Source organism: Rana temporaria, chromosome 1 (assembly GCF_905171775.1).
Source record: "Rana temporaria chromosome 1, aRanTem1.1, whole genome shotgun sequence".
Taxonomy (NCBI): domain Eukaryota; kingdom Metazoa; phylum Chordata; class Amphibia; order Anura; family Ranidae; genus Rana; species Rana temporaria.
The window spans coordinates 258,004,085-258,017,733 of NC_053489.1; the positions used below are offsets into that span (position 1 = coordinate 258,004,085).

Sequence of the window (13,649 nt, forward strand, 5' to 3'; positions counted from 1 at the left end):
TAAGCCCGCCTAATTCAAATTGTGAAGAGGTGGGTGTGTGTTATGTAAATTAACCCTGACCCGATGTGATTGACGTTTTTCACGAACAGCGCATGCGCCGTCTGTGGAATTTCCCAGTGTGCATTGCTCCAAAGTACGCCGCAAGGACGTCATTGGTTTCGACGTGAACGTAAATGACGTCCAGCCCCATTCACGGACGACTTACGCAAACTCAAATTTCGTCGCGGGAACGACGGCCATACTTAACATTGGTACGCCGCATATACGCCTCATATAGCAGGGGTAACTTTACGCCTGGAAAAGCCTAACGTAAACGGCGTAACTGTACTGCGTCGGCCGGGCGTACGTTCGTGAATTCGCGTATCTAGCTGATTTACATATTCTAGGCGTAAATCAGCGTACACGCCCCTAGCGGCCTGCGTAAATATGAATCTATGAATCAGGCGCATAGATACAACCGGCCAGACTCAGAGATACGACGGCGTATCTCCTTTGTGAATCTACCCCTTAGCGTCTGCTGCAGTATTGAGGCAAGGTGCTCAGGTCATAGAAAATACCGGAGAAACGCACACAAAACGACGCAGGTGGCTTTATTACTAATCAAAATACTGCAATGTGCTAGGCAGTGCAGAGGGGTAACCTTAGTCTATTTACCTTTTTTAAAAGCCTATCCTGCAGTTTTACGTAGAATCATACGTTAATTCTAAAGGTTATCATGTTTTTTTCATTTCGTTTACTGTGTGCAGAGGCAATTATAATAAATCTTGTATTTACCATGTTATTGTGACATACTAGACCCCTTTTAACTCGCCAAGCTTAATTTGGGTGAGAAGGCCAAGAAGTTTTATGCAGTTTCTCCTAGTATTCAGAATGCTACAACGATTAAACAAATGATTATCCATGGCCTTTGCACGCCATGTTGGACTGCAGAGTTGGAATACCTATTAAAGCTACTTGTGTAACTATTTTTTTGAATCAGCTTCTTGAGAGATGCCCCCTTATGAGTGAAGTGAGGACAAAACATGTAAAAAACATAAATGCTGGAAACTTGAGAACAGGACTATGAGAAAGATCAGTGAACACAAGAGATACACAGTTAATAATCAGCACACAATAAACATTAATATTTTATTACCCAGACTAAACTTGGCTTTTCTTTGCCTTCGGGAGTTTTCCAGGTGACCATGACCGGTCTCTCATCAATGAACAGTATTAAATCACTCCCCACCTAAGACATGTGGAACAAGAATATAGGTGATTTGAATACATACTTGACAACAAATGTGAACTGAAATGTTAGTCTTCTTTAAAGGCTGGTTCACACCACATGCAATCCAGTACGTTTTTTTTCTGCATCAAAAACGCATGGACAGTAGGTTACATGGATTTCAATGGCAACATTTCACACTACTGCAGTGTGTTCCAGCACAGTTAACAGTATAACATGCTGCATTTTTTGTGAAAGACACTGTACTGGAAAGTGGCAAAACGCATAAAAAATGCACTGGAATGCATTTAAATCAGGGCTTGACAAAATCCGGGCGCCAGGTCGCAATTGCGACAAGAAATTGTGACCTGGCACCCGCGCCCGCCGGTAATTGAGGCCGCAAAGCCGCTGCCTCAATTACCGGCCGTTGCGGGCCTGCCGCAATCGCGGGGAGGTGGGGAGGCACAGGATCCTGTGTCTTCGTGCGCCCCCGCCGGGCGATTGTGGCGGGCCCATGACAGCCGGTAATTAAGGCCGCGGCTTTGCGGCCTTGTGAAGGCCCAAGCTTCGTTCTGTGACCTGGTGCCATCTGGTGGTGGTCGTTGGCACTACAAGTAAACTTGATTATATCAAGTTTTTGTTGACCCTCTGAGCGTATGCTTTTTAGGGTTCAACACTTCTGTCACAAGTGTGTGTCACGTTTAAAGTGTGGGAACATCATATGGTTTCTCCTCACTCAAGAATTATTCACCCAGTTGAAATCACCATTCAAGTTTCACTCAGTTTACACATAACCTTTGGACTTTTTACATTTGTTCTTTATTGCTTTTGATTGCACCTCACATATCTGGTGATTTATATTTGTTTATATATATATATATATATATATATATATATATATATTTTTTTTTCCACTCGGATATTTAGTTTCTATATCATTTAGTTACTATCTAGCGCTACTATTTATATGTTTTGTTCATCATGAAATACTTACCTTAGACCGAAGCTGTTGCAGCGGCCCCACACACCGATGTGACCAGCGACATGTCTCCTGGAGTTATTTCCAGGTTTGCGGGCTCCAGTGATGGGATTGGCCGGAGCCGCGATGATGCACAGGAGCTGACCGGTCACGGCACGCTGCTGAATAAACGGCACAAGCGTTTCTTCAGTGAGCATGCGCCGATGACGTCAGAGCAAGCATATATGGTAGATATTTACAGTACCTACAGGTAAACCTTATTATAGGCTTACCTGTAAGTACAAGTGGTATAACAAGGTTTACAACCACTTTAACCACTTGCCCACCAGGTGAATTCTGGCACTTCTCTCCTTCATGTGAAAATCACAATTTTTTTGCTAGAAAATTAATCAGAACCCCCAAACATTATATATTTTTTTTTAGCAGACATCCTAGGGAATAAAATGGCAGTCATTGCAATACTTTTTGTCACACCGTATTTGCGCAGCGGTCTTACAAGCGCACTTTTTTTGGATAAAAATCACTTTTTTGAATTAAAAAATAAGACAACAATACATTTTGCCCAATTTTTTTATATATTGTGAAAGATAATGTTACGCCGAGTAAAATGATACCCAACATGTCACGCTTAAAAATTGCGCCCGCTCGTGGCATGGCGTCAAACTTTTACCCTTAAAAATCTCGATAGGCGACGTTTAAAAAATTCTACAGGTTGCATTTTTTGAGTTGCAGAGTAGGTCTAGGGCTAGAATTATTGCTCTCACTCTAACGATCGCGGCGATACCTCACTTGTGTGGTTTGAATACCGTTTTCATATGCGGGCGCTACTCGCGTATGCGTTTGCTTCTGCGCGCGAGCTCGTCGGGACGGGGCGCTTTAAAAAGTTTTTTTTGGTTTTCTTATTTATTTTTATTTAGTTTTATAATTTTTTACACTGAAAAAAAAAAAAAAAAAATTGATCACTTTTATTCCTATTACAAGGAATGTAAACATCTCTTGTAATAGAAAAAAGCATGACAGGTCCTCTTAAATATGAGATCTGGGGTCAAAAAGACCTCAGATCTCATAATTAGACTTAAATGCAAAAAAAAAAATAAAAAAAAAAAAAGTCATTTTTTCAAATGACAAAAAAAAAAATGTTTCTTTAAGAGGCTGGGCGGGACTGACGTTTTGACGTCACTTCCGCCCAGCAGAGCTATGAGGACGGGTGAAGGAGATTTCTCCTTCAGTCCCGTCCCCGCTCAGCTGCCGGACACATCCGATCCCCTCCGCCGCTACCGACGGCTCCGGTAAGCGGCGGAGGGCGCGGGAGAGCGGCGGGAGGGGGGGGGGCCCTCTCCCGCCACCGATAACGGCGATCTCGCGGCGAATCCGCCACGGGAGACCGCCGTTATCGTGTACACCACCGCCCCCTGAAAAGATGAATATCTCGGTTGTGGCAGCAGCTGCTGCCGTTATCGAGATATTCAACTTTAAAAAGAGGACGTCTTTTTGACATGGGGCGGTGGTCAAGAGGTTAAAGTAACACAGTGCTGTATCTCAAAAAATGGCCTGGTCATGAAGGGGGGGGGGGGGCTTAATCTTCCCGAGGTCAAATGATTATAGAAGAATTTCACCTTCTGCAAAAAATAAGACAATTATATATAATAAAACAAAATGTGTGTGTATAATATATACATACACACACACATTTTTTATAAAAAAATTAAATGCGTCCATATTGCAAAAAAATGGCAATCAACCGATTGCTGCTGCATTGCTTTGCTGGGTCAAATGCAAAAAAGCACTACAACAGCAATCAGTCAACTGCGGGTGCAGCGCACAGACTATTCTTCCAGAATAGAGGTGTACTTATTCTATTAACCACTTGCCGACCGCGCCATAGGCATTTTACTGCTACGGCGCGGTCGAGTTGTTCTGACAGGACGTCCCTGGGACGTCCTCCCAGAATGCTCCACTCGCGCGCCCCCTGGGGCGCGCTCCTGGAATCATCCGTGAGCGCCGGGTCTAGAAGACCCGGCGCATCACGGATCGCGGTAAATTGCCGCTGTTAACGGCCGTTTACCACGTGATCGCTCCGTCAAATGACGGAGCGATCACTTGTAAACAAACCAAACAAATCATTTGATGACGCCGGTTCCTCCCTCTCCTCTCTGTACAGTGTGAGAGGAGAGGGGGGGGGGAGCGGGTGTCAGCAGCAGCACTGTGGCTGGATCTGTGACTATTGCAGTCACAGATCCAGCCTTCCATCCATCCATCCCAGCTCAGCTATCCCTGTGCAATACTCTGCAATACCCCTATAATCTGCAATACCCCTATAATCTGCAATACCCTGCGCAATACTCTGCAATACCCCTATAATCTGCAATAGCCTGCGCAATACTCTGCAATACCCCTATAATCTGCAATACCCTGCGCAATACTCTGCAATACCCCTATAATCTGCAATACCCTGCGCAATACTCTGCAATACCCCTATAATCTGCAATACCCTGCGCAATACTCTGCAATACCCCTATAATCTGCAATACCCTGCGCAATACTCTGCAATACCCCTATAATCTGCAATACCCTGCGCAATACTCTGCAATACCCCAATATTCTGCAATACCCTGCGCAATACCCCTATAATCTGCAATACCCTGCGCAATACCCCAATATTCTGCAATACCCTGCGCAATACTCTGCAATACCCCAATACTCTGCAATACCCTGCGCAATACCCCAATACTCTGCAATACCCTGCGCAATACTCTGCAATACCCCAATACTCTGCGCGATACTCTGCAATACCCCAATACTCTGCAATACCCCAATACTCTGCAATACCCTGCGCAATACTCTGCAATACCCCAATACTCTGCAATACCCTGCGCAATACTCTGCAATACCCCAATACTCTGCAATACCCTGCGCAATACTCTGCAATACCCCAATACTCTGCGCGATACTCTGCAATACCCCAATACCCTGCGCGATACTCTGCAATACCCCCATACTCTGCAATACCCTGCGCGATACTCTGCAATACCCCAATACCCTGTGCGATACTCTGCAATACCCCAATACCCTGCGCGATACTCTGCAGACTTCCCAGCCTAGATGTGAGATGTGGGGTCTTATTGACCCCGTATCTCACTGTAAAGAGGACCTGTCATGCTATATTCCTATTACAAGGGATGTTTACATTCCTTATAATAGGAATAAAAGTGATAAAAAAATGTATTTTTGGGGAAAAAAGTGTCAAAATCAAGTAAATAAAGTAAAATGAACAATAATTTTTATTTATTTTTTTAAAGCGCCCCTGTCCCCGTGTGCTCCCATGCAGAAGCGAACAAATACGCAAGTCCCGCCCACATATGAAAACGGTGTTCAAGCTACACACGTGAGGTATCTCTGCGAACGTTAGAGCGAGAGAAATCATTTTGGCCCTAGACCTCCTCTGTAACTAAAAACATGTAACCAATAAAAGTAATTAAAGCGTCGCCTATGGGGATTTTTAAGTAGTGGAGTTTGGCGCCATTCCATGAGTGTGCGCAATTTTGAAGTGTGACATGTTAGGTATCTTTTTACTCGGCGTAACTTCATCTTTCACGTTATGAAAAAAAATTGGGCTAACTTTACTGTTTTGTCTTTTTTTTAAGCACAAAACTGTTTTGTTTTTTAAAAACACGCGTTCAAAAAATTTCTGCGAAAATACCATGAGAGATAAAAAGTTGTAACGGCCGCCATTGTATTCTCTAGGGTCTTTGCTAAAGAAGCATATATAATGTTTTGGGGTTCTATGTAATTTTCTAGCAAATAAATGATGATTTTTACATGTAGGAGAGAAATGTCAGAATTGGTCTCGGTGCTCCAGAACGCCTGATGGCGCTCCCTGCATGTTGTGCCTCTGTATGTGGCCACACTGTGTAAAAGTCGCACACATGGGGTATCGCCATACTCGGGAGGAATAGCAGAATGTGTTTTGGGGTGTAATTAGTGGTATGCATATGCTGTGTGTGAGAAATAACCTGCTAATATGACAGAAACAAGTTTTTATTTTTTACAGAATTTTCAGTCGTTTTTCTTTTATAGCGCAAAAAATAAAAAACCCAGAGGTGATCAAATACCACCAAAAGAAAGCTCTATTTGTGTGAAAAAAAGGACAAAAATTTCAAATGGGTACAATGTTGTATGACTGAGTAATTGTCATTCAAATTGTGAGAGCACCGAAAGCTGAAAATTGGTCTGGTCAGGAAGGGGGTTTAAGTGCCCAGTGGTCAAGTGGTTAATCACAGAAAATACAGGGGGTCTATTTAAAATAGAGCTCCTGCAGCTGCCTCTTTAAGCAGAGAACGACGGCAGTCACATTCCAGCATCCTCAATGTACAAGACGAGTAACGCCCATGTGTTATATGTGATGGCATTGAGGCACCATCCACAGACCAGAGCCTCAAGCAGAGGCTCCCTACCCTACCCTCCCTACACATCACAAGTGTGTGTGGGGTGGCACTGCAAGGGAAGATTTTGCATATTTCTGGAGTTTGGCTTTAATCACTTGAGACCTGTGCTATAGACGAAAGACGTCCACAGCGCGGCTCTCAAGTGCTATTTACATTCCCCGCGCACGCAGAGGGGAAACACCGTGCCCGGCGCATCGCTGGGAAGCCGATGCGCGTGCCTGGCGGCCGCGATGTCCGTGATCGGCAGTGACGTGGAGCTCTGTGTGTTAACACAGAGCTCCACGTCCTGTCAGGGAGAGAGGAGACTGATGCTGTGTCCTTTGTACATAGGGACACAGATCGGTCACCTCCCCCAGTCAGTCCCCTCCCCCCACACACAGTTAGAACACACCCAGGGAATACATTTAACCCCTTCCTCACCCCCTAGTGTTAACTCCTTCCCTGCCAGTCACATTTATACAGTAATTAGTGCATTTTTATAGCACTGATCGCTGTTTAAATGTGAATGGTCCCAAAATTGTGTCAAAAGTGTCCGATATGTCTGCCGCAATATTGCAGGCCTGACAAAAAAAAAAAAAAATCACAGATCGCCGTCATTACTAGTAAAAAATAAATCATAAATATATCCCCTATTTCTTAGGCGCTATAACTTTTGCGCAAACCAATCAATATACGCTTATTACGATTTTTTTTTTTTAAACAAAAATATGTGTAAGAATACGTTTTGGCCTAAACCGAGGAAAAAAAACATTTTTTTAAAAAAAAATTGGATATTATTATAGCAAAAAGTAAAAAAAATTGTGTTTTTTTTTCAAAATGTTCTGTATTTTTTTGTATATAGCGCAAAAAATAAAAACCGCAGAGGTGATCAAATACCACCAAAAGAAAGCTCTATTTGTGGGAAAAAAATAATAAAAATATAATTTGGGTACAGCGTTGTATGACCGCACAATTGTCATTCAAAATGCGTCAGCGCTGAAAATTGGTCTGGGCAGGAAGGGGGTTTAAGTGCCCAGTAATGAAGTGGTTAAAGGGGTTGTAAGGGTTTGTTTTTTATTTTCTAAATAGGTTTCTTTAAGCTAGTGTATTGTTGGTTCACTTACCTTTTCCTTTTATTTCCCTTTTAATTTTTTTTTTCTTTGTCTGAATTTCTCACTTCCTGTTCCTCCTCAGTAAGCTGTTCTGACTGACTTTCCACCGCTCGGATGATGGGGGCAAGCTTACTGAGGAGAAATAGGAAGTGAGAAATTCAGACAAAGAAAAAAAACATTTAGAAGGGAAATGGAAGGAAAAGGTAAGTGAACCAACAATGCACTAGCTTAGACGAACCTATTTAGAAAATTAAAAATTAACCTTTACAACCCCTTTAAATGTATTCCTTACCCAAATAAGCAATAAGTTGTGAAAGCAAAATAATAATAGGAGACAACGTGAAAATGTGCAGTATGTGTAAAGTGTTTTTTGGCTCAAACACACAAAAGCAAAAGGTAGGGAGGAAGGGACTAATTAAACAAAAATGGCAGGGGTAACTTGTGAGCCATGTTTTCACTGTCTACACAACTCATTGCATGCATCAATTATGAGCTCACATCCTCTTAACCTTGCTGTTGACAATGATTCACTATAACCAGAGCTTTTTTTCTCAGAAAATAGGTGCAGGAACTCAACCACGACCCCGTTCAGATTTCACAAACAGTAGAAGGGTCTTAAAGGGGCATTACATACCAGGATTGCATTACATACAGAGTGCAGAGTTCAGGGGGGGTTACACACAGGGCAGAGCTGTCACTTGTAAACACAGAAACCAGACTTCTGTGTTTACAAGTGATTGTGGTGAGTAGGCACCAAAGGGTCTGAGCCAAAGGTGGTGGAACCGAGTTCCCCCAAGTTCCCCCTGAAAAAAAGCCCTGACTATAACACAGTAAGAAGGGGAGAGACCGGAGGCGATCTGCCAGCCATATAACTATAAAACCTAAAAGGTAATTGTAAATCATTAAATTATATTATGCACACAATCTAGATCAGGGATCTTCAAACTACGGCCCTCCAGCTGTTGCAGAACTACACATCCCATGAGGCATTGTAAAACTCATGCCTAGTCATTCACAGACATGACTAGGCATGATGGGAATTGTAGTTCCTAAACAACTGGAGGGCTGTAGTTTGAGGACCCCTGATCTAGATCATTCAGCCCACCATTCATTACAAAAAAAAAAAAAAGATTACAGCACACCCCATATACATACTGTATAGTATTTTAAACCTTAAAAAAAAAAAAAAAAAACATCAAGGAGCCATAACTAAAATCAAATCTGGTTATAATTTATAGAAAATAAGGCATGGTCAATCCAGGGCATAAAGTGCATTCAGAAAGTTTTCACAGCGCTTTACTTTTCCACATTTTGTTATGTTACAGCCTAACTCCAAAATGGATTAAATTCATTATTTCCCTCAAAATTCTACAAACAATACCTCATAATGACGTGAAAGAAGTCTATTTGAAATCTTTGCAAATGTATTAAAAATAAAAAAATTAAAAACAAATCCCATGTACATAAGTAGTCACAGCCTTTGCTCAATACTTTGTTGAAGCATGAAACAAGAAAAGCTGCTCCAGGTGAGCGAGTCTCTGATTAATCCCCACACACACTAGTCAGGTGCTAGCCCAGCTCGCATGCTGTGTAACAGAAGAAAAGGATTCCGGACTGCTGCACTTCCAAAAATCCTTTTATTGAAGCTTCATTAGGTAATGACTAAGGGCCAAATCCACAAAGAGCCGGCGTAACGTAAATTTTTCCATTTAAGTTACACTGCCTTAAAATTTCTACCTAAGTGCCCGATCCACAAAGCACTTACCTAGAAATTTTCGGTTGTGTAACTTAAATTCCGCCGGCGCAAGGCGTTCCTCTTCAAATGGGGGCGATTCCCATTTAAATTAGGGGAAAAAAAAAAAAGATACGGCGAAAAAAAAAAAATTAAAAAAAAAAAAAAAAAAAAATCACGTCGCTGGACAGAAGGGTCTGCTTTTACATGGTGTACTAACTTTACACTTTGTAAACGCAGCCCTAATTTTGCGTTTGCAAACTAAAACTTACGGAGAAAAAACGAAGCGTAAAAGCTTTGTGGATCTCCGTAAGTGCTAATTTGCATACCCGAGGCGGCATTTCGACACGAAATGCCCCCAGCGGCGGATGCGGTACTGCATCCTAAGATCCGGCAGTGTAAGTCCCTTACACATGCTGGATCTTCTGCCTAACTATGGAAAACTGATTCTGTGGATCAGTTCCATAGTTAGAAACAGGGATACGACGGTGTATCAGTAGATACGCCGTCGTATCTCTTTTGAGGATTTGGCCCTAAGTGCTGACATTTGCACGAAAAACGTCTACCTCTTTGTCCCCTGCTCCATCTGTCAACCACTTGTCATTTAAAGCTTCAATAAAAGGATTTTTGGAAGTGCAGCTGTCCGGAATTATTTCTTCATTTTGTTGAAGCACCTTTGGCGTCAATTACAGACTCAAGTCTTTTTGAGTATGATGTTACAAGCTTGGCACCCCTATTTTGGGGAAGTTTCTCCCATTCTTCTTTGCAGGATCTCTCAAGCTCCATCAGGTTGGATGGGGAGCGTCGGTGCACAGCCATTTTCAGATCTTTTCAGAGATGTTTAATCGGGTTCAAGTCTGAGCTCTGGCTGGGCCCCTCAAGGACATTCACAGGGTTGTCCCGTAGCCACTCCTTTGTTATCTTGGCTGTGTGCTTAGGGTCGTTGTCCTTTTGGAAGATGAACCTTCGCCCCCGGTCTGAGGTCCAGAGCACTCTGGAGGAGGTTTTCATCAAGGATGTCTCTGTACATTGCTGCATTCATCTTTCCCTCCATCCTGACTAGTCTCCCAGCTCCTGCCTCTGAAAATTATCCCCACAGCACAATGCTGCCACAACCATGCTTCACAGTCGGGATGATATTGGCCAGCTGATGAGTGGTGCCTGGTTGCCTTCAGGCATTATGTTTGCCATTTAGGCCAAGGAGTTCAATCTTTGTTTCATCAGACCAGAGAATTTTGTTTCTCATAGTCTGAGAGTCCTTCAGGTGCCTATTGGAAAACTCCAGGTGGGCCGTTGTGTGCCTTTTACTGAGGAGTGGCTTCCGCCTGGCCACTCTACCATATAGGCCTGATTGGTGGAGTGCTGCAGAGATAGTTGTTCTTCTAGAAGGTTCTCCTCTCTCCACAGAGAAATGCTGGAGCTCTGTCAGAGTCACCATCGGGTTCTTGGTCACCTCTCTAAAACCCTTCTCCACCTATCGCTCAGTTTGGCCGGGCAGTCTGCTCTAGGAAGAGTCCCGAGTCCTAGTGGTTCTAAACTTCTTCCATTTACAAATGATGGAGGCCACTGTGCTCATTGGGACCTTCAAAGCTGCAGAAATGTTTCTGTACCCTTCCCTAGATCTGTTCCCTGATACAATCTTGTCTCGTAGGTCTACAGACAATTCCTTGGACTTCATGGCTTGGTTTGTGCTCTGACATGCACTGTTAACTGTGGGACCTTATATAGACAGGTGTATGCCTTTCCAAATCATGTCCAATCAACTGAATTTACCACAGATGGACACCAATCAAGTTTTATAAACATCTCAAGGATAAGAAGTGGAAACACGATGCGCCTGAGCAAAGCCTGTGAATAGGATTTTTGTATTTTTTATTTTTAATACATTTGCAAAGATTTAAAATAAACTTCTTTCATGTTGTCATTAGGGAGTATGGTTTGTAGAGAATTTTGAGGAAAATAATGAATTTAATTTATTTTGGAATAAGGCTGTAACATAACAAAATGTGGAAAAAGTGAAGCGCTGTCAATACTTTCCAGATGCACTGTAGGTCTGTTCTTGAGGAATAAAATGATCAATCAGAAGCTTTAACTTACAAGGACTGGATGAGAAAAAGTGGCAGTTACAAAAGGTACTTCCAGATCAGCTAAGATACATCGAATGGAAAGTGGAGGATCACCTGACATAAAAAACAAACAGCCGTTATTCAGGGTTTACCAAAGAAATAATAAAACCAAGGGAAACCGTTTACTGTAAAACAAACTAAGCCTGGTTTCAGAATGCTCACCTCTTCCAAGAAGCCAGCGATGATAAAACCAGGCACTCTGGTCATTTGGATCAGTGAAGAAGGCATTTTGTACAAGCTCCAGTTCTGTCAACAAAAGGCAATTTATTAATCTTGTGTGTGAATTTTGTAGGGATATTAGATTGTGAGCTCCATAGGAATAAAATGAAGAGTTCATATGCACTCTGTACAATTATAACACTATATAAATACAGTAAATAGGTGGAAAAAACAAAACAAAAAAAACATAGACCCACAGATGTCATTAAATCTGAAAGTCAGCTAACCTTAATAAGGCATTAATTGGATTTGTTGCTTAGGCTACACACCTGCAGCGTTCACAATACTGGTACCGATACCGGTAAGGCCCCTTTCAGACGTCCGCTCCGCCTGTCCGTTATTACAAGTCTGTAAACGGACTTGTAATCCCTATGTAATACATCCCTATGGGATCGCATCCGCTAGCGTCCGTCAGGATCCGGTTTTCGAACGGAAGAAAACCCTATTTTTCTTCCGTCCGGCGGAACGGAACTGATGCAGACGGACAGACGGTCCGTCTGCATCCGGTTCCCCATAGGGCAGAGCGGAGCTCAGACAGGGCGGTCCCTGCACTGTGTGCGGGGACCGCCCTATCCGCCGACAGCTCAGCGGGGATCCCCGCTGAGCCGACGGAGACACACGGAGCGGACCCAGAAACGGTCCGCTCCGTGTGAAAGAGCCCTAACTCTTTGAAGCTTGTGCAATTTACTATTAACTGTGCATTAAAGTGCTTGTAAAGCTAAGACATGAAATATGAACAAAGCATCCCTCTATAGTATGTATTTGTCTCGATTAATAGCACCAAGTGTCATATCTGTCTGCTGCTTTGTTCCTCTGCTATCACATGGTTAAAGCTGATCACATGGTTAAAGAGCCACGGCCATCAGGGTCCCGCCATGTCCTAGCAACATGGCGCTGCCACGATCACCGTACTGCGCGGGTGCGCGACAGCGGCTGTTCTGGGGCACCTATACAAGACGTCCTCCCAGAACGAGAGCTGCACTGTCCCTCTGTCATTTGACAGTGGGCAGGCAGCAAGTGGTTAAAGGTGGTTGTAAAGGCACAAGGTTTTTTACCTACCATTTTACCTTAAAGCATTCTATGCACGAAGGTAATAAACCTTTTGTGTGCAGCAGCCCTCCCAAATACTAACCTGAGCCCCCTCTCGATCCAGCGATTTCCACGAGAGCCTTGCCCCTCTGGGGACTCACACTTTGATTGGCTTTGAGCTCTTGCTGCTGTCAATCACAGCCAGTAAGCCAATAGGGAGACAGAGGGGGCGAGGCCGAGCTGTGGCTCTGTATGTGAATGGACACTGTGGCTCAGGAGTGCGCCGGCTTGGGTGCCCCCACAGGAAGCTGCTTGCTGTGGGGGCACCCGACAGGAAGGGGAGGCCAGGAGAGAGCTGGTCCGGGACCCAAGAAGAGGAGGATCCATGCTGCTCTGTGCAAAACCACTGCACAGAGCAGACAAGTATAACACGTTACTTAAAAAAATAAAAAAAGGCTTTAATATCACTTTAAACTGATCAATGTGGGTCTCTACTACATTTCTAGTCTTCCTCAAATAATTTTGTCTCACCAGAAAGCAAGGTCTCTTCTGACAGTCTGCCATGTCGTTCTGGGTCAGGGTGGATACGCGGGAGCAGTTTGCTGCGATAATGCCAGGAGGAGTAGTTGGAGAAATTTTTGGTGATAAGACTACTGGTTAAATCAAGTTCATCAGCATCAGGAACCTGTGATGACTGAGTTACAATTCTTCTGTAATCCCAGCAATGAACTGTGGAAAGGTTACAAAATAATAGGTAATAGAAGTTTGTTATTAAACCTTTTTTGGGCATTTCTTGAGAAATTCTTAATATACCAAGTGTT

At 43.3% G+C, this 13,649-nt stretch overlaps 1 protein-coding gene across 1 annotated transcript in view; it reads right to left on the reverse strand.

Annotated features, from left to right (window-relative positions):
* Positions 1–13,649, reverse strand: part of RABGGTA (Rab geranylgeranyltransferase subunit alpha) — a 65,879-nt gene that overhangs the window by 29,628 nt on the left and 22,602 nt on the right. The window contains exons 6-9 of the mRNA XM_040354773.1: positions 13,360–13,557; positions 11,743–11,826; positions 11,552–11,634; positions 1,136–1,228 (exon numbers count right to left, since the gene is read on the reverse strand). Of these exons, the coding sequence (XP_040210707.1) occupies positions 1,136–1,228; positions 11,552–11,634; positions 11,743–11,826; positions 13,360–13,557 (458 nt within the window). The remainder of the gene's footprint in view (positions 1–1,135; positions 1,229–11,551; positions 11,635–11,742; positions 11,827–13,359; positions 13,558–13,649) is intronic.